This window comes from Poeciliopsis prolifica, unplaced genomic scaffold, assembly GCF_027474105.1.
Source record: "Poeciliopsis prolifica strain line A6 unplaced genomic scaffold, Auburn_PproV2 SCAFFOLD028, whole genome shotgun sequence".
NCBI classification, from domain to species: Eukaryota; Metazoa; Chordata; class Actinopteri; order Cyprinodontiformes; family Poeciliidae; genus Poeciliopsis; species Poeciliopsis prolifica.
The window spans coordinates 546,383-572,716 of record NW_026562403.1 but is presented as its reverse complement, the minus strand read 5'-3'; the positions used below and the strand labels follow the sequence as shown (position 1 = coordinate 572,716).

Below are 26,334 nucleotides of genomic sequence, written 5' to 3'. Positions count from 1 at the left end.
CTGCTGGTTAAAAATCATAGAAAAAAAGGAATGAATCACATTTGTGAAGGTCCATAATTCCTTTTCTTTACATATATATATATATATATATATATATATATATATATTTGGTTTTAACTGTACATGAACCAAAGTTTTTGTGTGTGACTGTTCACATTTGCACAGCTCTATCAGGGTGCTGATCCTTGTAGCGCTTATGCACACACACACACACACACACACACACACACACACACACACACACACACACACACACACACACACACACACACACACACACACACCCCTACACACACACACACACACAAACACACACGCACACACACACACACACACACCCACGCACACACACACACACCCACACACACACACACACACACACACACCCACACACACACACACACACACGCACACCCCTACACACACACACACACACACACAAACACACACGCACACGCACACACACCCACACACACACACCCCCACGCACACACACACGCACACACTCACACAGTTACGCTCCTCCTCTCTGTCTCCAGTCAGGGTGTGATTACCACCAATACAATCTTATGGAACCTGCACAGAAAGAGAGAGAGAGAGAGAGACAGAGAGAGAGAGAGAGAGAGAGAAACAGAGAGAGAGAGACAGAGAGACAGAAGAGTTTGAAGTCACTCTGGTTGTTCTTGAAAAGGCGACAGTGTTTCCTTGATCTCCACACAGTTCAACTGTTGCATTGTAGTCAGAACAAGATTCTTCAGAAAACTCCAGCTGGTGGACAGATTTAAATGGTCAAAGCGAAACTTTTCGTACTCCAAAACTTTTTTTACTTGATACTTTTACATTTTTCTTGGACTCATGAACTTGATGGAACTTTTTTAGTTCTGTGGACAGTTTGGATTCATCACTTGGAAGAATATGTTGCTTATTTTGGAAAGATGGAGAACCACCACTCCCATTTGAGGGCTGCCAGAGCAGAACTCCCAAGGTGCGACATGTGAGCATTCTGTGCAGAGAAGAGAAAATAATTTGTAGGGGAAAAACTGCAAACTCTCGGTGTTGTGCGGATTTATGTGCGTGGTTTTTTTAGTCTTTTTGATGAGTTTTGAACGTCTTCAACTTGTGCAGAGTTGAGCCAATGAAAGATGAATTGCTCAAACGACACTTTAGAAATCAAAACATACCTTAATCCACCGGGAGACTGGTTCTCCGTCATGGCGGTCATCATCATCCTGGTCACCGTTGTTGGAAACCTGCTGGTCATCATCGCTGTGGCACGCACTCCACAATTACAGACTTCAACAAACATCTTAATCATGTCCTTAGCATGTGCGGACCTCATCATGGGGGTCCTTGTGGTCCCATTTGGGGCCAGTTATGTCCTGATAGGTAACTGGCGGCTCGGCAGAACTTTCTGTAACCTCTGGACTTCAATTGACGTTCTGTGTGTGACGGCAAGCATTGAAACGCTTTGTGTCATCGCTGTCGATCGGTATGTAGCCATTACAAGACCTCTGCGATACACAGTTCTACTCTGTAAATTTCGTGCAAGAGTGATAGTCTGTTTAGTCTGGGGCGTGTCGACTTTAATTTCGTTTGTACCAATTATGATGATAGATTGGTTGTGGAAAAAAAACGAGAGCAGTTGTTATGAAAATACTAACTGCTGTGACTTTGTGGTTAACAAAGAATATGCTATTTCATCCTCGTTAGTCTCTTTTTATATCCCACTAGTAATAATGATAGCTGTGTACGCACAAGTCTTTGTCATTGCTGCACGACAGGTCAAGCTCATAAAGAAAGCTCGGCCGCGTTTGCAGAACGAATGCCTTGCACAGATTCAAAGTGGCTCCAACGTGAACAATCTCCTGCCCCCTGCATGCCTGGGCTCCAACAGCTTCAACAACATGGCCAGGAGAAAGAGCACCAAGAGGAGACCATCACGACTGCTGATTGGTGAGCTCAGAGCCATCAAGACTTTGGGCATCATCATGGGGACCTTCACGATATGCTGGCTGCCGTTCTTTGTTGCCAACATTATCCAAGCCTTTAGTGAAATACAGTTGAACAATCGGCTGTTCTTGTATTTGAACTGGCTGGGTTACATCAACTCTGGTCTCAATCCCATCATCTACTGCAGGAGTCCGGAGTTTCGAACTGCTTTCAAGAACCTAATTGGCTGCCCGTGGCTGTCCACGGTGTGGTTAAACTCTTTTTATAAGGAGCTGCGAACTCGCTGCTCCTGTTTTCTGTGGCAAACTGAGTCGGCCACTGTGGGCTCTTTCCAAAAGTCTCCAGACAGCAGGACTGATGGTAATGGCAGCCTGGGCAGCAGAAGTGAGGAGATATCTATTGGTCTGTCGCAGTCCAATGGCAGCACACAGCTCACTGACTGTTTGGAACCAGAATCCCAAATGTAAGTTTGCCATTTGTTTTCTGTTTACGTCTTTGCCATTCTTTAATTCATTACAGTCATACAGGTACAACTCATTAAGCTCCAACCAGTACATGAAATACTGAAAATGGCATGAACATGTATGTATTTTGTGTTGAAATTCCCAAGTTGAAGAACATAAAACATCATTAAAGCAATAATGATACTTTTCTATATTTGAACACTCTTGAAATTTGCTTTACTGTGGCTGAAGAGTGGAATATACTGAGCAGCACAGTAGAAGAAAATCTATTCTGAAGAAGACCGAAGTTCATATTTTGATTAATAAAAGTTCCTCTCTGCATTAAATATGTTACACTTGCACATATAAAAGTAAAAGTAAATTAAAAAGCATCGATGTTCTTGATAGAAATAAAAAGTCACTAAATAATTAATAGGTGAGTTATTTTTAAATTAATTCACTGGTGCATGTGATAAATTTAAAAGTTTATTTAGCCTTGCCGTTACAGCACATGGTTTAAAAGATATATACATAAAGAATTTCTCCATTTAATCAGCTGCTGAAAGCTGATTTGTCTCATCACATGGTGCACATGGGTTGACATCTAAATGTTGTGGGTTTCAACCTGTCGGTGGGCCTCAGCGTGCCCTGCCCAACACTCCCTGCAACAGATAAATCTTTATCACTAATGCACAAGACTTCCCCCTCATAACTTGACAGCCTGTTTACAAGACTAACAACCAATGAGATCATCATGCTGGGCTGAGGCAGCTGGGGTTGGGGAGCTCCGTATTTGATTCATAGCTGATCTAATACGATAGCTGTCTGTAGACTGACTGTACACAGTGCAGCAGCAGTCATATGTCAAAACAGTGTTTGTAAATAGAATGAAATACAAGAGCTGTAATAAATTACATAATAATTTGAAAAATATATTAAATTCTTTTCTAATTTATGTTCATTTTTAGATCAGAGAAACTATATTTTGTTATCAGAATTTATTATATTTTTGTAAATAATAAAATCTGATTAAGTGATCTAAACCTAATCAGTTGTGAACCTCTGAATTAATTATTTTTTTTATTTTATTTCATTTCATTTTATCCAACCGTTGCCAAATCCCTCATAAGAAGACCGCATGTCGTTAATATCTGGGAAGGGAATGTGTCATACAATGATAATTAAATATTTACTCTACACACTACGTGTAATTTATGACGACACCTCAGCCATAAATTAAAGACATCCATGGGCACATAATACAAAGGATATTTAGGGCTTTATAAAAGTCTTCCATAAAAGGAGCTCGGTGTGTTCTGCAGTAAATCAGCCCAAGGGAAGGCTCAGCCGACTCACCCTACGCTCCGAGCAGGATCACAAATGTAAGCGAGAACAGTCGATCAAATATGAGGCTGACGAGTGAAAGATGGGCTTCAATAAAGGGAATCATAATCTTTTCCAAATACACACTAAAAAGAAAAAATATACTTTGGAGAGCTAATACTGCCATCCTGGGCATTTTTTCAAAGGAGCAGTCCATTTCAGCATTTCAACCGAGTCCACATCAAAAATAAAAGCACAACTGTGCAGCACAGTTCCTGGAAAACTATGACAACTTCACTAACAATTAAAGCAGGAGGCGGCATAATGCAGGCAGATTAACGACTGAAATCCAACCTCAGAGAGGTTGGATCTCTGCGTGGAGACATTATCAATGGTTACTTTTTAAAAAATTTTTTTTTTATAGAGTACATGGTGGCACATCAGCACTGCCCTCATCAACATTTAGAGCAAACCTTTGGCTTGTGTCACGCACACACGTTACATGGCAAACACAATTCTCTGAAGATTCGCTCCATGACTTTTAAAACTGAAGTACCGTCACTATGCTGCAGCTTGATGGGAGGAGGGGTTCAGCATAAAGACAGTGCAGAAAGAATAAAAAGCACTGCAATAAATGTTTAGTTGAAGGATGTGGCATCATTCTGTATGGTCCTTTGCCACAAGTGTTGAGATTTAAAGTGTTATGTTGGTAAATATAAAAGACTTCCTTTAAAGTGTCATCTTACAGAAACGTCCAAATTTCTTACCAACCCTGGCCTCAAACTCTAACATGGCTGATTCTTCAGAGAGATTTGCTGCTCGGGGGTCTGCTAAATCACAGCGATTCAGCTCTAAAAGTTGACCCATGTGTTCCTGGCACTGCTCAAGATTAAACTCCAAAGTACGCTCTTTCAGACTGCGCGTCTCTCTGATAGCAGCATGTCTTCTGCTTTACTGCAGTGGTAGGAAAGTTGTTTGCAGTGATGTTAATCACTGACCAATCAACTTAAGTAGTCAGCTGTCAATCAAACATGAAATGGATGTGTATATTTTTGCTCGTACAGAAACTTTAGATCAATACAACAGACACAACAATATCATTTTCACGTTTAATTGATGCTGACAAGCTATTTCAAATATAGCTTTGTATAATATCAAATCAAAATTTCTACTTTTTCCTGTGTTTATCAGTCAATGTACATGAAGTGGGGACACTCTGTATCAGTTCCTTTCAGTGTCTCAAATAGTGTATGACAGGATAGTATCCAATGTGAACATCAACTTGTCAATGCTTTTCAATTACTGTGGTCCGGCCTGCTGGAAACAGGATCATCAACCACTTGACATATGCTGATGATTTAGAAATCTTTTGTTCTCACTGTATATGGCTGGTTTGGATAGGAAAGAAATTTTGATATAAAATATGATCCTAAGCGAAGCACCACCAAGTCTGTGCTGAGCAGAGCGGACTCCAATGCTGTCCTGTGACTAGCTGTGGCATTTATTGATGGTACGTGAATGCTGCTGAGGGCAGAGTGAGCCAAATGTTTGCAGATATGCCTACCTGCCCTGTGTTAACCTCATGTGCAGATGTGTGTGTCGGCTGTGCAGAAAAACTGCATGATGGCTACATTGACCAACCCTTTTACCTTTACTTTTGTATTTTGTGGACTCAGTGGTATTTAAGACCCTGTAGACATTTTTTTTAACTACAGTATGTGTTGTTTTCCGTTTCTATATGTCCAAAATAAAGTAAAATGAATGAATGAATGAATATTGAAATTTTTGTTGCACATTTGACAGATACATGACAGCCACTGTTAGTGAACATGATCCTGTTATTGTTTCAATGTTGAAAGTTTCGGGAACTAGATTGCTATTAGCGGGTAATGCTAACAGAACTTAGCTTGTAACTGAGCGTGACAGTTAGCATACCAAAAGTCAACAAACCAATTTACTTTTGTTGACTTGATGTTGCATCACTTTTATGAGATGCAATTTCCATATTAAGGTTCTAATTACAGGAACAGATAGATGGCGAGTAGAACCAGATCTGGGTTTGCTATTATCAGCTTCAGTTTCAACATAGAGTTTTGGAAATATTCTCTTCTCTGACTTTATTTTCAGTAGTTCAGGTTGAAGCAAAGGCAATTCATGTATTTGTGGCAATCACTTTCTAACTCTACATCCTGGTTACTTTGCTTTGTTTACTTTCCAGAGTGGTGACTTCAATTTTTCAGCACCACTTGCAGAAAACAAGTATCACCACTGTCTTCTGTATGCTATCATAGTTTAAGAACCACAGGCCTCGCATTTAAAAAGGGATTTTTAGAGTTTTGCTGTTTTTTGTGTTTGCTTTGTCTGTCATGTTGAACTTGAAATTGTAGGCAATTCACATTTCAGAGGTTATTGCAAACCAGAGTTTCTGTGTATTTGTATTTCATCTTTTTATAAGCAGATGATTTATGGCTAACCGAGGGACCTAAAATCATAGTAATAATACAAAAAATGGAAAGCAGAAATTTTGAACCTACTAGATTGTGCAACTTAACTGGAGGATGAGAATAGAACAGGAATGAAGACTCACTTCCAGATGTCTAATAAGCTGGCATAGAGCGCTCCTCAAATAATCTGCACTGTCAAATAAATGTAGACAATCCATGCTACAGCGCAAAACCATTAAAGCCCCTTTTAGACTTACAGAAATATGACATGTGAAATATGTGAAATGTGCCGACATTTTCCTTTTTATAATTTAAAAACAGTCTTTAGTTAATTATAAGATATACTGAAAGTTTAACATTTTAAAATCCCAACAAAGGTCCAGATGAGAGCTGGTTGAGGAAGCCCAACCAGTTCCAAATGATCTTCAGACATCAATAAACATATTTCTCATGGACCCCTTGCAACTTGATGCCATAGGCACCTGTTCTCTCCCAATGTCATTCATTTCATTGCTATCTTCCTGCGTAATGTCTGCCCGATATCAATAGTGCCCATTATGCAACATCCAGTGGACCATATGGACAGCCTCTTTCTGCCCACCTAAGCCGCTGCACAAAGCAGCTATGTGCTATTAACTTGGTGGAAAGTGTATAAAATACCTGCACAGATCATCGTTGTGATTACACAAACAGATATAGTCCCATTAGCTTAATGAGCCAAATAAATCACTTCAGCCACGTGAACCTGTCCATGTCTTCCTTCTGTTTGAGTGTAGGGGCAAAACCTTGTTATATGCCATTCATCAAGGATTTCAATAACTCTGCAATGATCTCTGCTCTTCTACGTTCCAGTTTCAAGAGGATCTGATTACAAAAACCAGTCATCTTCGTAAGACAGGTCCCTGTTTACAAGTGTCTCCTCCGTTTAAAATGATAAAACCCAAATCAGTTATGTCAGATAACATTCTTGCTTTTAAGAGTGTCTTGTATAATAGATCCAAAGTAGTTAATTTGTTTCTTACTCAGAATCAGTTTTGTATCCGAAAACACAGATTTTACCACAATATTTTTCCCTTCTTCACTGCAACTGCAGGTTTAGTTCCTCAATCATGAATTCATGTTTTATATTTATACTTAAAGCAACATCATCTTTTCTGTCTATTCAGTAAAATGGTGTTTGGACTAATAGGATTTATTCAGAGGCAGGCTAGAAGGCCTAAGGAATTATAAATGTCTTCATCGCCTCTACTCTAGACTTCAAATAAGTCTGATTGGTTAGTAGAATCAAAACGGTGCTAAGAAACTATTAATTTTAGTTGCAGGGCTAAAATATAATCAAACTGCAAAGCATATAGATTTTTCCTCCATTTCAATTGTTTATTCAGGGAGCTGGAAACAAAGCCAAACATGTCAGAAGAACTGAGATGACATGAGAGAAAATACAGACTGATTACACCCGTAGGGTTCACGACTCTGATTCTGAAAATATCATGCAAGTTGACGGCTCATGAGAAGGAAGTTAGATATTTATAAGTAAGATAAGTCTGCACTGTAAATAACCACAGCACTGCATTATTAAAACCAATCGTGCCTTAGAGTTGGCTGAATTGGTGGAGACAATCGGAAATTTATCTGATGGTTTCTGTTTAGAAAAAACCTGAGGTAAAACCAATGAAAAGCATTCAAAGGTTTTTCGACTTTGTCACACAATGTGTTGGTTAATTGTTGTTCTTTTTTTTTTTTTTTTGAAGCTCCTAAAGTGTGTCGTCTTCCAGGACCATGTGAAATGACCCATTGTTAAGAGGGGTTCTACATGGAGCGCATATAATCAGGCATGCATTGGTGCAACTTTCAATTTCAAATGTGTTATAATAGGGGTCTTGCAGACTCCTGAGTTATGAACTCTATAATTTTTGGATTTTCACCTCAGCATGCTAATTGGACTTCCTATCCAACTTCACACAGTACCTTGTCCGCTGTGCATTTAGTTAGCTTAGAGTGAGATCAGACCTAAGAGAGCATGAAACAAGAAGCAGGATAAAGGAAAACATGGAGCTGTTGAACTGTGGGTAACACTGCCTTTGATGCCTTTATAAAGTCTGCACCAATCACAAGACATCAGAAACTTTTTAAAGAAGCATCCAAGAGTTTGGCAACACTCCAATAATTCAGAGATAACCTTTGGGTATTTACATTTGGTGCAAACTGTAAGATGAAATGGCTTTGTTTTCCATTACAACGGTAGCGAAAGTGAATGCTACAGACACACTTTCAGGAAAAATCATTCTGTTTCCATTTACAGCTCACAGAAGTTACTTTAATTTCTGTGTCCAGCTCCCACACTGAAGACTTCGTTGGTGATTTATCCTGCAAGGAAGAGAAAGTCAGGACAAATGCTGACCTTGATGCACCTGCACGAACGGCAAACGGACGAACACCCCACCAGTTTGAACCTGTCCAACCAGAAGGTTCTGCTGGGGCTGATGTGGAAGCTGCCGATGGTGATGGGCCAAACTGAGCAGGAACTGCTAACTGGTATATATTTATGATTTCTTTTACCTCAGTGATACATTTTGAATTTGGTGCTACTAACATAATGGACTCGCTCACCCCTCAGCCTCATGTTGTGTCTCGAGTTGTCTTAAATTGATGCTGCCTTGGTTAAAGACTTGTTCCATTGTCTCTTACCAGGTCGGATACTTTATCCCCTTTAAGCTCACAGTTTCACAATAAACCCATAACCACAAACATCCAATTATATATCATTCTTTCTTTTCGCATTATCCAAGTCAATCAACAGCGATCGCACTGTTGGGATTACAGAAGCCAATTGCTTCCAACTTGGGGCGTTCACTTGAACAACAAGCCGAATGTCCTCTGCCTAATATTGTGAGGGCTTGAGCTCTGTGATGTGGACCCCATGCAGGCTGTTCAAAGACAAGCTAATTTGTTGCTCACCGTCCTTGACATTGTCTGTATAGAAAGCTGGACACAGATAATCTCCTTTAGCACAATAGAAAAATGTTTCCTTAGTTTTCTCTTAGTTTAGACAGACAGTGGAAGATCTTTGTAGCATTAGTGTCACACTAATTCTGCTACCCACTATTGCACTTCATAGTGATTATGGGTTTGTGGCTTCCTCCTGAGGTAGGTCAGTGATATTGGTGGGTTTTGTGTTTGGATCTTGCTTCTCTGTGTCATACAAGTCAATCCTCGTGTATTGAAGGTGGAGATTGCAGAAGAGAAGGATTTCCTGAAGAGTTTCAGTTTTAAAGAGAAGCCTGCTATTTCAACTCTCAATGATTCACATCCATGTTTTTTTTTTATCACACAGCAGGTCCTTCATTAAAGTATAGATGCTCACAACATCATTTTATGTCTCATGGCAATAAGCGCCTAACAATCTCTGAGGTACATGATAAAAATGGTTTTATTTTATCAATAATTTTTTTTTGAGAATTTTGGCAAAAACTTCCTGATTACTTGAAAATCTGAGAAACAATAGAATATGTGATGATTCGACTATTTATCATATTTTATTATTTATAGGTTTAATGATATTCTGATAGTTCTGATAGTTTCCATTTTGACATCTGTCTTTACATATTATGCAACTGACAGTATTGAATGTATGAAGGATTCAGAAGTGTAGTTTAGATTTTTCAAATCTTCTTTACTTCTTGATTGTTTGTGGCTTCTGAGTACAAATGGAAAATATAATAGCCTATAAAGGCTATTTAAGTTTGTAATTATAAATGGACTTGAAATATTTCTCAAATAATAATTTTCTGTCTACTTTTGCACAGTTTTGACACAGTGAATGCTTCAACTCAATGACAAAATGTAGCAAAAAAACAACAACACATAACTAAAATATGGTTAAAAATTGATCTGAATTACTTTATGATCTGGTCTGAAGAAGAAATAAAATGTGTTTTATAGGTTGGAGGCAAGGCAAAACTGGTCCTTGGGACGACCACCATTACATTTAATGAAATGATAGCATCACACTGCGTGTCTTGTTGGGAGGGAAGCAAACACAGAGGAAAGAAGATGAGGGAACATTCTGTAATTAGCCAGAAAAATAAATAACAGGAAAGAGGTGCAATGCTGCTTTTCATAAGAAAACCAGAAGTAGAATCAGAAATATTTTTTCTGATAGAAACAGAAATGCTGTACAGGGCCAGTGGACATTGTTTGATCTCTGTTCTAGAAATAACCTGTTATTTATTGTTCATAGTTCTTTATGATCTTACCTACATGTCTGAGTATTTTTGGAATATTTCTTCGTCATGAGCGATAAAATCATGTTTTCTAAACCCTGTCCGCAGGCAGTCACACATAAATATTTGCAAAAGAACAGAAAACAGCTGCTTTGTCCCAAACACGCCCAAACACGTCCATGAAGGCTTGAAAACAGAACGGGCTTTGCTATTTTTCTGTTAGAAAATAAAACGGGCCGCTCCTACGACTCAAAGGCATTTGAATTACTTCGATAAAAACTATTTTGAGTTGGTCACAAAAATGGAAAAAAAAAAGGTTTCAACTTAAATGTTTGATTTTTACAACATGATGTTGAATCTTTTTTTATCCGCCTTAGGATTAAAAAAAAGAAATTATTACTTTTTGAACGAATTATTTTTTGGACAAAGTAGTATTGTATGTTTTCACGTTTTCTTTCCTGTGATTTTAGCAAATCTGTATTTCAGAGAAAAATGTGACACCTTAAGAATTATGCATCTGGTTAGCGACAACATGGCACATCTGAAAAAAAGCGACTTAATGCTACTCAACGAATTTAAAGATCAATGCATATGGGAATCATCACCAAACAGTAGGAACAGAAAAGTCCAGGCTTCATTCTGCGGCTTCACAAACCAGTTCTGCATCCATCAATTTAAAAGCATTGAATTGAAATGGATGCTTGTGACAAAACACTGAAACTCCGGCAGCATTTGAGTAAAATGTGTTTACTTCTGATGCATTTCTGGCCAGTATAGCTTCTCTGCTACGCGTTGGCATCAGCACTTTTCTCTTAAAAGCTGTGAATGAAATATGTTACAGTGGACCTAACTGTCAATGTTTTCTTGTAAATTTTTTTATCCATGCTACAGAAATGCTGCTGAACAAAACATTGTTTTGAGAACAACATCTGTCATGCCACTCAGACTCTGTAAGCGCATCTCGAGTCAGTTTTCTCACACTCAGCATCAAGTCAATTGGCCCTAAAACGTCACTTTATGCTTCTGATACATGTTTGAAGGGAAGAAGAGAAGTTAAAACATGCAATTTCATTTGGCTCAGACACTGACAAAAAGTTTCTGAGCAACAAAGGGGCTGATTTTGGGGAATGAAGGGACATCTACCCTCTTAATATCTGCCAAGCTCCTCAATGTTTACTACACTACACATTTGGAAATGTACAAACACACACTCTCCATTCATTCAGTATATTCATGTCAGCACAAACACACTCTGCTGTTCAAACAACCAATTATTATTACATACAATATGGTAGTCCACTTTCTCATTAAGTTCATTGTGTTAGAAATTTACAAATAAAACACTTGGACAATGGATTGCGTATCATTTAGATTTGTGCTGTTAAGATCTTTGGATTTTGAGGCATTAAAATACAATGAATACTGAATCGTATATTCCTTTACATCGCATATTCCATTGCTGTCTTCAGTGAAAATGTGTTACAATTTTTTTGTCGTGGTGGCAAACACTACGTTTTAACATGTGCATCTATCCACAGCAGCACATCACAATGAAAGGATGGCTGAACTGATAAATGTTGATCTACTGAAGCAAACTGTTACTGTGACTCCTGCGGCGTCCGAGACCAATCAGCCTTGAAGACAAGCTAAAGTACAACAACAGCTGAATGAAGCTCTCACCCGCACGGCGAACGGACTGACGGAAAGCAGCAGCTTCGGCTCGGAAAGGACCGCTACAACTTTTTATTTTTTTTATTTTTCATTTTTCTTAAGGCAGGACATCGACTGCTGCTGCGTGCTGCTCCACAGACATTTGTTGACACCAGATGTACTTTCTGCTGCCATCCACATGTTGACATGTTGTTTACAAAGAATGTTCATGAATAAGACAAATGCACATTCTAAATGCTAATCTTTCAAACACAGCGCACAATGTGAGCCCTGTGGTCACAGAAATGTCAGCTTCATCTAATTATTTACAGTGCATTAAGTGGTAAGTTATGTATTTATGATACACCGAATGTGTAGCAAAATGACCAGTTCTTTCGAGGCTGGCATCACCCTAGAGACACTTTCATCACACAAACCTTTCCATACCAACAAGCTGTGCAGTGAAATATTCAACTCTGTCCCCAACCTGTTTTTGTTCTGAGCTTTGGCTCTTTCGTCGCACAAATTTCCCTCGACTCCCATTTTGTTGTTGTTGTTGTTTTTTTTACGTTATAACGTGAAAGTATTTGTTATAAAACCTTCAATAAGATGCTGATTCATACATGTTTTTGTGCAAGCAAGGTACAGTATTATAAACTACAGGTAAATATGTATATCAAGTAAATTTACAATATGCTGTGTTGCTTACAAGGTTTATGCCAGTATAAGCTCACTCCAAATAAAAAGAAAAATGGATTTACAAAAGGGAACTTTGCTTGCACATTGTCAATTATTACACAATTGTACACAATGACAATTTGGGGTAATAATATAGTGAAAAAAGTTGAGTTTTTTGAATGAGTTGGCGGGAATGTAGACTAGTGAAGACACAACAGGTCGAAACAGTTTACAGAGAAACTATGAGGGAAACGTTCTGATATAAGGTACAATTCAAGTTCACAAAACAGGGAAAATGTATTTCTTTGTGCAAACAGTCACAAGGCCCGACTTTATCAAGAGCCATTACATTATAGGCACCACCTCAGCCTGGTAGGGACACGGCTCGGTAAGAAATATCGCCTGTTTTCAAATGCATGCAAGCATATCTACAGGCTCAGTCCTGAATTGTTCATTGGGATGCAGCTGCCTGTGCACATTCTAGTTTCGTCCTTTCAGCCTTTTCAATACTGTATTGTAGTTTTGAGAAATGTTCTTTCTGAATGCAAAACATTTTTCTTTTTTTCTAAGTTTGCTGCACAGTAGCTGAACTCCAACACCACGGAGAGTAACAATGAGGCATTAGATAAGGCTAATCTCCTGAATAAATCCCACTACAAGGCTGCAGGATAACAGATCACATCTCAATTGAATTATGCAATCAACCCACAATAAACATCTTGGTAACATTAATTCATTTTAAACACAGTTGCGTTTTGATGTACATTTATAGCCTCTTAAAATAGCAAATTAAAGCAGTTGAAAAGAAGTCATTTTGTACTGCAGCGAATATTTCTTAAAGCTAGACGACATATATTTTTCTTAAAGTCAGCTTTAGATTTATGTATGGTGGCTTAACTTTTTAACTTTTTAATATTCTAAGTACGGATCTTTAAAGTATTGATGATTTCTGAATTTCTTGTCACAATGTAAAATAAAACTAGGTCATCACACAATGTACTGCTAGAAAAAATAAGATACGTTGTAAAAAATATAAAAAAATATTTTTTTATTAGTTTTGTGGCCTTAAATTTCTTTTGTCAAATCAGAACTGTTTAAAACATTTCCCTTTGATGGACTGCCAAGCTTATCAGATGGATGGATATCACTAATACTTAATAATTCACCGTAATTTAAGTTTTATTTCACTGATTCCGTTTCAGGGTTAAACAACCTGTACGCTATTTGAGATGCCTCTAAAAGTCTAACTGTGTTAAACTTCTGAATTACGCTCAACATTTGCAGACCGAAATTTTATCATTGTTAATTTACGTTATTATTGTAATTATTATTAATTTATCATTACTACAATGAAATAGTTGAACAATTTTAAATATTGCTCCGTTTCAGACATCTGCATTCCTGTAGCAGTTGTATCTGCCAAATTGTTCCACTATGAAGCAGAAAATGTTGTTTATTTAAGTCGCATTCATTATTACAGTAAGGTTTTTAAAATGTCAAAAACAACACATCAGTTGTTGTGATTTTGTTACACCAGAAAGGAAAGGAAGAGAATGGCAACTCAGGACAAAATAAAGATGATTTTTTTTTGTGTATGGTGACGTAATGTTTTCATTCCTTTCTCTTCTCCCTGATCCCCGTTCAGATTTATCTCAGGAGGCCCTGAGGGGTCCCGACCTCCACACTGGGAGCCAATGTTCCACAACATTGAGCGCTGGAAAACTAATGTTGCTATGAGCTCCAGACCCACAACAACGTTTTCACCCCCCCCCCAGTGTTATTTCTGGTGACCATACACCCGGCAAAATCTACTACTGTCCTGTTGCCTTGTGTTGTGCAGCGAGGGTCATCTGCTGTTTTGAGAGGAATTCGGATAATTTGGGACCTCTGAAAAACAAACTAACTGCAGATTGCAAGACTTTGTAAAAACAAACCGTGTGCAGACGTCAGCTGCTCCAGATGTTCTCTCTGACTGCAGAATTATCAGAAGCCGCAACAAATCAGAAGTGGAAGCGATTGTCCCGTCTGAAGTTTAGCCTCACTCCCATCAGCTGATTTCTGTTACGATGTTTTCCAATCAGGTGCAAATCAGTTGTAGACATTTGTTTACATTGTTTGCTTACAACATTTGTTTAGGAAAAATACAAATCGTTTATTTTTTGTGATTAAATTTATAAACAAACAAAATGGCAGTGTTTTGAATATGTGACAAAATCATATCCTTTGATATCACTACAAGACAGATACATATATTGGTCACCTCTTTATATTCCACTTTAATAAGGGACATAGAAAAAAAAATACATCAATAATTTAAAGTAAAATATTAGAAGTAATCCAGTGCAGAACGTCTTGTGAAGTCCTGATGACCCACAGCTGTACATTAATCTTTCACCAGGACATTACAGTCAGTAACATTGGATCCTGATCTGAACTTTTACAACCACATCAAATCTATCATAAAACTGCATATTATCACCTAAAAAGTATTGCTAAAATTAGATGACTTATGTCCCCACAAGATTCCGAGAAATTAGTTCATGCCTTTGTTTTTAGCAGACTCGATTACTGCAGTGGCATTTTTACTGGGTTATCAAAGAAGCAGTAAGGCAGCTCCTGCTTCTCCAGAACGCTGCTGCAAGTGTCCTTACTAAAACAAAAAAGAGATCATCGTATCAGTCCAGTTCTGAGCTCCCAGCACTGGCTTCCTGTTGCTCAAAGAACATAACTTAAAATCTCCTTCATGGTTTATAAAGCTCTTCATAATGGAAACCCAGATTACATTTCTGGTCTTCTTCAACTCTACATACCACTTTAAGATCTGCTCCCAGCTTGAGTTTACTTAAAACAGGGTTAAAAACCTTTTTTATTTGCAGTTACCTATTCTTAAAATTTTTAATTCTATTTGCTTAATATAATATTTAAGACTTTTAATATTCACTCTGTCTATTTTGAATCAGCTTGATGTTTTTAGCTATCTTGTGTGTTGTTTTTAACGTTTTTTGTACAAGCACTATGAATTACCTCTGGCTGAAAGGTGCTATATAAATAAAGTTGCCTTGCATTGTCTCACCTGTAACTTAATTAAACGTCCAGATTTTTGGTGATTTGTTGACACTTAGTGGTTTTCCCCCCCAGTTGTTTTTAGATAAAATCCAACAGATGTGACGCACATAACATTTCAGTCCCTACTTTAGTACCTCCATCAATTCAGTCACATCAGAAAGTCTATAAAGCAAAATCTCTACCACCTTTTTGAATATGCAGATTCAAATTGTTACCAGATATTTATTTCAAGATAGCTTAAGCTCAGTCATCTGGACTGCTATTTTCAAGTCTCGCCAATTAGACTCAATTAGATTTAGATTTGGATCTAAATCCAAATGATGCTGGTTGTGTGTTTAAGGATGTTATCCCAGTGACACAGTCTCAGGTCTATTGCTACTTCATATACATGGTTTTATTTAGTTGAATCAGAGTAAAGGGATCCAGTAGATATGAAGAATATTTAGACATTTATTATAAAATTTCACAATCATGCACTACTTTGTGCTGATCTATATCTATGAACTTTAGCAAAACACGTTAAAGTTGGAGTGTTATGTAATTAAACATGAAAAGGTTCAATGAGTATTACAATCAGTTTGAAATGTAAACTTTATGCTTCCATGCAAAGAGCAGTTAGGTTGAGAAAATACACAAAAATAACGCAAAGGAATATTTACCATAATACCACTAATTAGGCAGCAAATGAATTCCTGTAAAGTGGATTCCAAACAGGTGATATATTACGTGTTAACTGGTCTTTTAAAGTAACATGACTACTTGCTAATGATAACAAGAAGACGGTTCTAATTCATGCGTTACATCCTTATCCATCATCATTTAGCTCAGTCTAAATAAAGTGTACAATTTCTTTCCTTGCTTCTTGGTTCTCTGGGCAGAATTTGAAACAGGACTCCAGAGTCAAACTGCTAAATTAAATCTTGAATGTGTGTCTCCAGGCTTTAAGTCTTCGCTTTTGATCATTGCATGCACCTCCAGCCCTCTAAATATGCAGAAATCTTTTCAGCGGAAATTTTCCGTCGCTCCCAGCTTCAGCTGAGCCAGCAGCGACGCAGCCAGGTGTTGCAGCTCACTTTTCTAACGGGACACACAAATATTTCCAGAATGTATTTTGCTAGGAGAAAAGACAACAAGCCTTTGACACTGGTGTGAGACTTCAGAGGTCCTCAGGTCAGATGCTGGAAAAGCCAGTCATCTTCCAGATTATTAGATAAAGGATTGGATTGTAGATTTGACCCGGTGACTGAGCCACTTAGCAGGTTTTATTTTTAAACCTTTGCCATGACATCATCTTTCCTATTATACTCCCATGATTTGACAGTAGACTAAAGTCGTCCGAGTTCAACAGAGTGGGTTTTATTTTGCACGACGCCACGTCAACAACTCTTTTTCTTTTTGTTCTGCTTGAAAAATCAATTCTTCAAGTGAGTTACAGCCTAAGAAACGTAATGGTTTTAGAAATTTCAATCTTAACCTTGCCAGACCATAAGGGTACAAAATGTAGAAACATATGAGTGTGAATTTCCCAACATTAGTTAATATGAAGGAGCCTTAGCTACTATTTACATAGAGATATAATCTCCACCATCCAAGTTAGAATGCCTAATATTTTCTAAGAGGTTTCACTCTAAGATTGTTCGAGTCATGTGGAGAAGACGGTCGGACGAGACATCTCTCTGATGTCCTGTTCACATAATTGAAAAGCGAAGAGCCTGGTTTGCTGTCTACTGCCCTCTAGTGCAGTGTTTTCTGATGTTCAGCTCCCCACAGTGAAGTGCAAAGTGTGGCCCGGTTATACATCTGCTCTGTAAGCTACAAGGTGCTGATTCTGAGTTTGAATTTTTGCTGTGGTCTGATGTAGAATCATTGTTATAACTTGAGAAGCTTTACAAAACAGGCTGAACATGAGATATTTTTATTTTTAATTCAAAATATACTTTTATATCTAAGAAAGAAAAAAAAGTGTTCATCAGCAGCACCAATCACATGTGAAGCTCCTCATAGTTTCATCCTTGGCCCTGGTTTGTTTTCATTGTGCATGTTACCTTTGCAATGCTTTGCTGCTGATATCTGAATTGATGTTTGCAAACAGTTTCAAGAATGGACTGTCCTGCAAGTGTGACGTTACATTTTCAATTCAGAAACAAATTGAAACAGAAATCATTATATTTGAGCTCGATATGTGTAGCCTGCTTGAGACTTAGTACATTCATCCTCTAGTTAGAAATTTTGGCATGCTGTTCAACAAATCCAATAAATTGGTTCAACTGTGAAGACAAGCTTTTTTTCTATTATAACTTCTCACATAGGTCACTATCTTCCTAAAGGCTCTGAAATACTGATCTGTGTTTTAATATATTCACATTTGGTTCACCGTTGTTCACATGGACCAGTCATCACGGCAGGTGGTACAAAATGCTGCAGGCGTGTCTACTAACAGAAACCAGAAATGAAGAGCATAAAACTCTCAACTTCATCACAAGCCTCAGAAAGGAACTAAATTATTTGGATTAATGCCACAGGATACAACTAAGAGAGTCAGCAACAGGTGATGTTTTAATTAAAAATGTTTGCAAAAAATCTCAACTGTGCCCTCAAAGGTTTATTTCATCTCTAAAATAAAGGTAGCGCCTCAAAAACTCAAACTGGGACACTTGAAAGTCTGGGACCATAGATTTTGTGAAAAGAATGTAAATCACCTGGTGGCTTGATAAAAAGTAAGAATACTCATGTGAAAAACCTTGAAGTCATAAAAGTTGTCTTTTTAAGTTGTCAGCTCTATAAGACGAAAAAAAAAGTCTCAGCTGCTTCTTGGTAAAACTGATAAACGATCAGGTTTATCTCCAGCGGTGGTGTCTGTTTGGTGGGAGCTCAATGTGAAGGCAAAGGTAAACGCACCAGACCCACAAATTAGGCAGTCACAAACTCATCCATCACTGTTGCCTGGGTGACATTCTCCAAATACGTGCTGCAGCTTAGCAACGGCACCCAAACAAGAGTCCGGGTGCTCGCACGCGGCCGGTTCTGTCTGACTTCCTGATGAGCCGACCCAACAACAGTGACGATGGAAAAGAGACGAAGAGGGAGGTCGGCCATGGTGGGAGACCCAGGACGTCATCTGTCCATGTTTACAAGTCGAGCTCTGCAGAGTCGAGTCCTGAAATAAGATTATCTACTGAGTTCATCATGTCCAAGCTGCTCATTTCTCAAACCATAATCAGACTTTTGGAGTTTAATACATAAGGAACAGTGAAGGTTCTGTGGTCAGTCTAAAATAAAAGTCAGAAACCTCCAAATTAGTATGACATTCAAATCCGCTAAAAGCTTTTGTAAACTTTTAACCAACTCTTTTTAAGTCAGAGTACATTTTGAAGTCACCTGAAGGAAACAAATGGATGTGGTGACAATTAAATTACTTTACTGCACAATGCAGAACAATCTGTATTTATTACATAATAATAAAATAATGGCATCATCTCTTGATTGTATCTGCACTTGTGGACTTTTAAACCTGTTCCAGTTTCTGGAAATCCAGTCTCTTTGATCCATGATGACTCGTTTGACTTTCAAATAAAAAAACAAAACAAAAAGAAAATATTGATTTGCTGACCACATCATTTTCATTTCTTACAATTGGAAGAACACATTTTAATAATAGACAAAACTGTTTAAACGTTGATGAATTGATGACAGCTGTTCATTGCTATTCTGAAGAGGAAGTCATACATTTTCTGAGAAAACTCCTTATAGAAAATCCATTTGAGGTTGACAGGCTGAATGTGCTGTAGCAAATTCAAGGACGAAATATTTTTCATGATGTAGAAGAAAAGGTATGCAAACACTTCAGATATCGTTAAAAATTGCCCTACACGTCGCATGCAAAACCTTGTCATTTTCACTGAAATCAGTGAAATGCTTAAAATTTAATAGCCTTAACTCTCCCTGACGTTGCTTGTGCTTGAAAATGCTAAATCTGTTTAATGTTACAGTTCCAGCAGCTGAAAACTACTACAAGTTCAGAAATGCTGCTTCCACCCAAAGGACAAAAGATAATAAAGACTTTAGTGCCTTTTACCCTATTGTAATTACATGCTGGGGATCTAGATTTGCTTTTGGCATCTAATAAAATGATGCCTTGATCCTCCCGGCAGATTCACTGAGTGTTCCAGGCAGCAGAGATCCAAAGAAAACCCACATGTATTGTTCCTGGGATGCAATCAGAGGGGCGCCGGTTTGGAGAGGCTTCTGGAGGATAAGGAGAGACTTTCAGGGTGAAGTATTGTTTTCCCAGCCTCTGTCAAACCGAGCCAGACCTCCATCAAAATCAAGGTTTTCAAGTCTAGTGGTGATTTGTGCAATCAACCTTACAAAAGAAGCTGTGCTAATATTGTCTTTATCAGACACAGAGTTGTTTATTCCAACTTAAATCATCATTGCTTTCTTGGTTGTGTTTTTTTTTCTACAGGCAGAGACTTTTTCTTTTCTTCCTAGATCCTTTGCAGATGTTGTTATTGAAAATAGGAGTGAGGTGTTGGCCAATTCCATCATAGAAATGAGGTCCGCTCCATCATTTTCTCATTCCTCTGTGCTATACGGTGAGACAGCAGTGCAAAAAAGCAGGAAACAACTGCATCACAAAGTCATTTGTGGTGTAAAATTGATTTACAGCACAAGTCTGGTTCTCTCCTGCTTTCATAAAAGAATGCAAAAGGTTCCTTTAATTTCCTTTTCTCTTGTTATTGTTAATGTTGGCGCCGCACAAAACAGAGCTTTAAGTAATACTTTTCCTGAGTGTTTGTCACCAAAGGTCGGCTATTTATAGTCAGAGTGAAATTTGTCTGGTGAAGAGCTATTCGGGGGCTGTCAGCATGTGATGTTCTCAAAGCATAAGTTGCAGTTGTGAGAAGAGAGTGAGAATCCCTGAGCAGCTTTTAAAGCATTGATGAGGAAACATTTTGGGTGTGAAAAATCATGACTCGCTTGTGGTGAGCATTGTTGAAAAATTCAGTGTGGTTGCAGATAATTCTTCCTTTTAAAAGTAAATCCTGATCCATTGCTAGGATTTACATGCTCCATACGCCACAAGGGAAAGAAAAAAACAAAAAGAGAGAAATATAGCTCTGCTATATCTCATACTCCTCCATTTCTCTGCCCCTTCCTCTGATTGATGCTGCCCACAGAGTCAGTGCACTGTCATCCTTGTCCAGGCGTTTTATTTTGTCCCTGGTCAGTTTTCCTGACCATTATCTTTGCCTGCTTCCCATCTGTACAGTATGTGACTCTCAGCCCCACTTCATGCGCCTGGATCCTGATTATTGCTTCAGGGATTCTGGATCTGTTCTGCAGTGTCTGTCTGTCTTGTTGCAGACGTGGACCGATTCCCAGTGAAGAGGATTGGAGTGTGTACACTAGCATTCCCCACCTTAATTTGATATATCTTGTGGTTTGCACTGGTCATCCCGGCTGCACTGATTTCCGGTAAGCAGACTGCGGAAAACCAATCTTACCCAAATTAAGGATGAATACAAAAATAAATAGGTACTCCATAAATAAATAAGCATGTTATTATTTCGCAAAAACACAGCGAAATGTCTAAACCAGAACATTGCCACAAATAGCTTTTGTGCCAAATAGATCCCTTTTTTTTAATACAACACTGTGTGTCATCAGAAGACCAGGACATGAAAATTATGGATATGGTTTTATTAAAAGAAAATCATATGACAGTGAAACATGGTGGTGTAAACATAATGCTAAGTAGAGACACATCCTCAACAACAAACTATGCTGATGTGATTGCAGCAAAATGAGCTTTTACAGAGTACTGACTCAGCAGGCCTGAATAAAATGAAAGCTGAGAATGTCATGTTTGATTTCCTTCTCACTTTACAATTGTGAATTTCTTTATGTCTTCCATAACATAAAAAATCCCCCCCCAAAATGTGAACACCTGAAGAGGAGGTCGCAATGTGGCAACATTAGAAAGAAGTTTAAATGGCATGGATGCTTTTCCTGGCATCTTAAATTGGCCAGAGCCTCATGCTTTGAGAAATGTAGATAGCTTAGACATTATAGCTGAATTTTGTCCAGCATAGATAAAAAAGCCTCTTCAACAACAAAATAACATGTAGCTATTTCAATATTTAGTTGTTCTGCTTTACCTTCCCTTGGAGTAGTGAGTAACCCTTTGCAGCACATTTTTTGCATTTCAATGAATCTTTACAATTTTGAGCTTCATGCATGTTTTGAAATGCATTTCGCTCATTATATACTGAGGCAGTCATAGCCCTCAGCCTCAATCAAAACATTCAGACCACTTTTCCGATCATACTCATTTCATAAACAGGAGTAAAAACCCTGCAGTCCTCTTCTGACCTTCATCAGTATTAATTACGTTATTATTCAGAATACAAAATAGGATTGCATGATTGCAGAAGATTTAATTACTTCTTGTTTTTCTCAACAAAACATTTTCACCATTTTTATCCATCTTCTTTTCCCTGTCCACAGGCTGAAGTGTGTGCTGCCCACTGTTTGCCTCATCCTGAGTCCAATCAGAGAAGATACGATCGGGTCAGTCCTTCTGGCTCAGAGCACCGCCTGTTGATCCTGTGCATTTTGATCAAGGCGCTAAAACCTTTCTGACCAGAGCTTTTCAGCACCAGCAGAGCAACGCAAACTCAAAAACCTGTCTCCTGAGCGTTAAAATGTGCCGTTTCTGGTTCACCCGGTTGACTGCTGCCGGTTCAGCCATTGCTTTGTAAATGCCACAATGCTGTTAAAGCTGCAGGAATGTAGAGCGCATAATACCAATTTAGTTTTGACAGCAGAGGTATATGTAACATTTAATGTATTAGAGAGCAAGCTATGAAGGTAATGAACAGCATGGATTCATGTTTCATTGGTATAAATGCAGTGAAAACAAGAGAGATCAGTTATAATGAAAACCTTTGAAGCACAGCTGTGGAGGGATTTTCTCACAAAACATTACGTTCTAATATCTGACTCTTTCTGTCTTCACTTTATGTAAATAAAGACGTGACTAAAACGCATACTTCTGTAATTGAACTCTGTGACTGAGTAATGCTCTGTGCAGCATCACTCTGTGGTTTCACAGGAAAATGTGTGACTATTGTGAAGACTGAGCAAAAAAGTTTTTGCAAGCTTTTTTTCAGTTTAATGGCAATTTAAATTTTGATTTTGTACAATTAGTTTTTTGAAAAATGAAGTAAAATGGAGCAACAACTAAACAAAGATAAAAAAAAACCTCATTGTATCAGAACCAAAGTTCTTTACATCATGATTATTTTCCCATGTCTTTTTTTTTTTTTTAATTGCCGATCAAGATCCAGTCACTGAAACGTCCCAGCTATTTTTTTTTTACATCCTGCTTAAGATCAGAGCATTTTTATTACCTCCTGATATTGAAAGAGGACGTACCTTCTTTTAACCACCACTGTAGTTTCGGCGCCAAAAATGTAATTAACAACATTCCTCAAAGAACTCGCTCCTGTTTGACTGATGCAGACAGAAGTGAGAGGATGGGGATTTCTTCAGGGTATTTAACACAACACAATTCACTGTGAGAACATCCAGGAAGGCCCCAGATGGCTCCTGCATGCAATATCGACTGCCTGGTAAACAGATCACAGTTTGTGTGAAGGAAGGATAACTTGATGAAGCGAGTGGGTGGTCTGCAGAGCGGGAGCCTTGCAGGAGCTTTTTCTCCTTGTTTTTCTGTAATTTAAACACCTGCACTTCCAGTCCAACTCGGAGCTCTGTCATCCTGCAGAAATGCTCAGATGACTCTGCAATTTTAAAATGTTTTTTTTTATTTTTTGGCATGGACAGTTGTAAACTAGTTCACATTATTTAAATCCTCTGTCATTATGACAAATGTATTTCCTGGCCACAACGGATTTGTTTTTATGCGGCAGGAAAGTTATAATCTTGAATTTTAAGAAGAAAAGTAGCTGAGTGTTTGACTCTGGATCTGATTTCACCCACTTGCTAACGTTTGGTGGTGACGTACGTAATGAACCAGCTCTGACCTGAATAGAGCAACACAATGAAGCTGAAAGGAAAACTGGGTGCGCTGTAAACAGCCATCCCTTCACTCCTAAGAGAGAAATGGCGAGTAGAACAAGATGGCAAACTGCAATTCACAAACAGTGCAAACATTCAACGTTGTTAACTTCTTCTGTTCTCTGATTGGCCAGGATGAAATGCAGCCTAAGAAGTTGAGCTCAATGGGACAAATCCAAGAACTGAAAGGATATGAGAATTGAGCGGAATGAGCGCAATAGTCAAGCTAATGTGGAGTACCACAAGATCTGGTTTTGGGCTCTCATAGTTCTTTTCATACCCATTTTCTTTTTATCATGTTTTATTTCTTGTCACTGCTGTACAGACTATGTTCAGCTATTTATCTCTACCACAGAAGACCTGAAATTGCTTTTTACATACTTGCTTTTGGTTAGTTGTTTTACTGGTCTCTTGCAGTATTTTTGTCTTGTTGTTAAGCATTTTGTCATATTTATTCTGAAAGTTAGGCAAGCCACATCATCATTTAAATTCAATCAGGTAAACAATTCAAATTTTGGATCTTTCAAATCCAAAATTTGAAAGATTTTAATTGATTTTGGATTATTTCGGAATTTAAATATTGTATATTTTCTCTTGTGCTTTATACTCGCATAGGACTCATTTAAGAAAAACTGAACCTGAGTCACACAGACTGTTCATCTGGAAGCATTAGTGAGCAGTGCTCTCCTCACAGTAATTCTCTAATCCTGCAAAAGAAATATCACATAATTTAGGAAAACACATCGCTTTCATCTAACTAACTTCCCTTCCCCGGCAGCTCTGTTCTCCTTTGAGAGATGCGGCATTGTTGTCGCTGGCCACTGTTTCGTTCTGTGAAACAGGTTGGAACACGGTGTTTAATGGAGGCAGAGTGCTCAGTCTTTTCATTTCAGTGACCCAAAGTGATGAACCAAGATAATCAGCATACACCACCATAAACACTCTGAGGCACTAACATCTATTCAGACCCCTTTGATTTAAATCTTAACATACCTGCAGGCCACGAGTGTAGGCTGCAGGATTTCTTTTTGAGAAAACTTGTTTACATGGTTACCTTCATGAATAAATGTTTATCTACTACAGGTAGTAATAAAGGGAACTGCAATATGGAACCATGAGTAATCAGGAACCTTTGCATTTTGTAAAGATAAGTTTTGACTTTGATATGCAGACTTTCAGTGATTCAAGTCCAGGTCGAATGAATGGCTGAATGATTGAATGAATAAATGAACAAATGACTGACTGAACAAACTATGCATCACATAGCAACTCCACTGTCAGTTTAGCACAAAAACAGTCTCATTTTTGCTGTCTGGTTTTTATTTATTTTTTTAAGTTTTTAGTCATTTACAAAGTAACAAAGTAATGCACTGTAGTCCTCATTAACCTCAATTAGGCTCAGTATTCATAATGCAATAATAAGAAAGAAACAGACACAAAAAAAGTTTCAAAGGAAACACACACACATGCACACAACCCCCTCCCCCCCCCCCCACACACACACGCACACACACACACCCCCCCCCACACACACACACGCATACGCACACACACTCACACACACACAAGGACCGGTCTCATATATGCCAAAGAAAATTATCTTGATTTCCCCAAAAAATTTTAAGGAAATTATTTTGTGAACCAGGGAGACAAAACTGACATGAAGTTGTACCTGGACTGATTCTACACCAGGATTGATTCTTGATGTACACACGTTTTACTAATGCACACAGAAAATTCAAATGAACTGTACTTTTAATGTTTTATGCTTGAAGACAGGTGTGGAATATAGCAATGAACAAAATACAATAAGATCAAATAATAAGCTGTGGTTGGTGAAATAATTAAGGAAAGGTTCATTGAAGTGATTGACAGAAACCCATTAATCCCCCTTGTGAAGATATGGATGGCAAACATTGTTTTCCCTGACGGGCAGAAGAATAAGGATTAAATGGAGAATGGAAGATAGTGAAAAGATGAATGTAATACACTTCTTAGCGTCGAGGGATTGATTGGTGGAAGTGTAACACTCAGTTTTTATCAAGTATTATTATTAGCTCAGCTAGATTCTAGTTAGCAGGCCGAGATTTGTATTCACTCACACCAGGCATTTGCTGAAGTTCATGTCAAATCCAATGAGTCATATTATAGCAGGGAGGGGGGTCATTGTTGCCATCCAGACAGAGTTGTTTCTCACATATTTAGCACTTAATATTACTTTAGGATTTCTCCTGATTGATTTATTAGGTTTTGTGCACATCCTATTTGTCTCAAATTGGTTTCAGTCTCATTTATTGGGATAATATTGCACATTTATTAACACATCTATTTTGACCATTGTGTGGTCACTTTTGTGAATAATCACCTGATTAATTGTTGTGCTTTCTCCTTGCAGTTGATTGGCTGGAAGGGGTTTCAAAGGACCAAGCCCCACCCACCAGGCGAGAGAGGGAGTTTGGATGAGCACCGGCG

At 38.2% G+C, this 26,334-nt stretch overlaps 1 protein-coding gene across 3 annotated transcripts; it reads left to right on the top strand.

Moving 5' to 3' along the window:
- The first annotated feature begins 651 nt into the window (after window positions 1-651).
- On the top strand, window positions 652-26,334 carry adrb3a (adrenoceptor beta 3a). Of its 3 annotated transcripts, none has more exons than XM_055049133.1 (3): window positions 653-2,413; window positions 8,495-8,695; window positions 26,258-26,334. In XM_055049133.1, the coding sequence occupies exons 1-2, from the start codon at window positions 1,143-1,145 to the stop codon at window positions 8,676-8,678; spliced, it is 1,455 nt and encodes a 484-aa protein (XP_054905108.1). In that variant the 5' UTR covers window positions 653-1,142; the 3' UTR covers window positions 8,679-8,695; window positions 26,258-26,334. The 3 variants fall into 3 exon arrangements, with proteins under 3 accessions (XP_054905109.1, XP_054905108.1, XP_054905107.1); XM_055049132.1 differs by lacking the exon at window positions 26,258-26,334 and adding an exon at window positions 11,922-15,780 and having other exon boundaries at window positions 654-2,413; XM_055049134.1 differs by lacking the exon at window positions 26,258-26,334 and having other exon boundaries at window positions 652-2,413; window positions 8,463-8,577.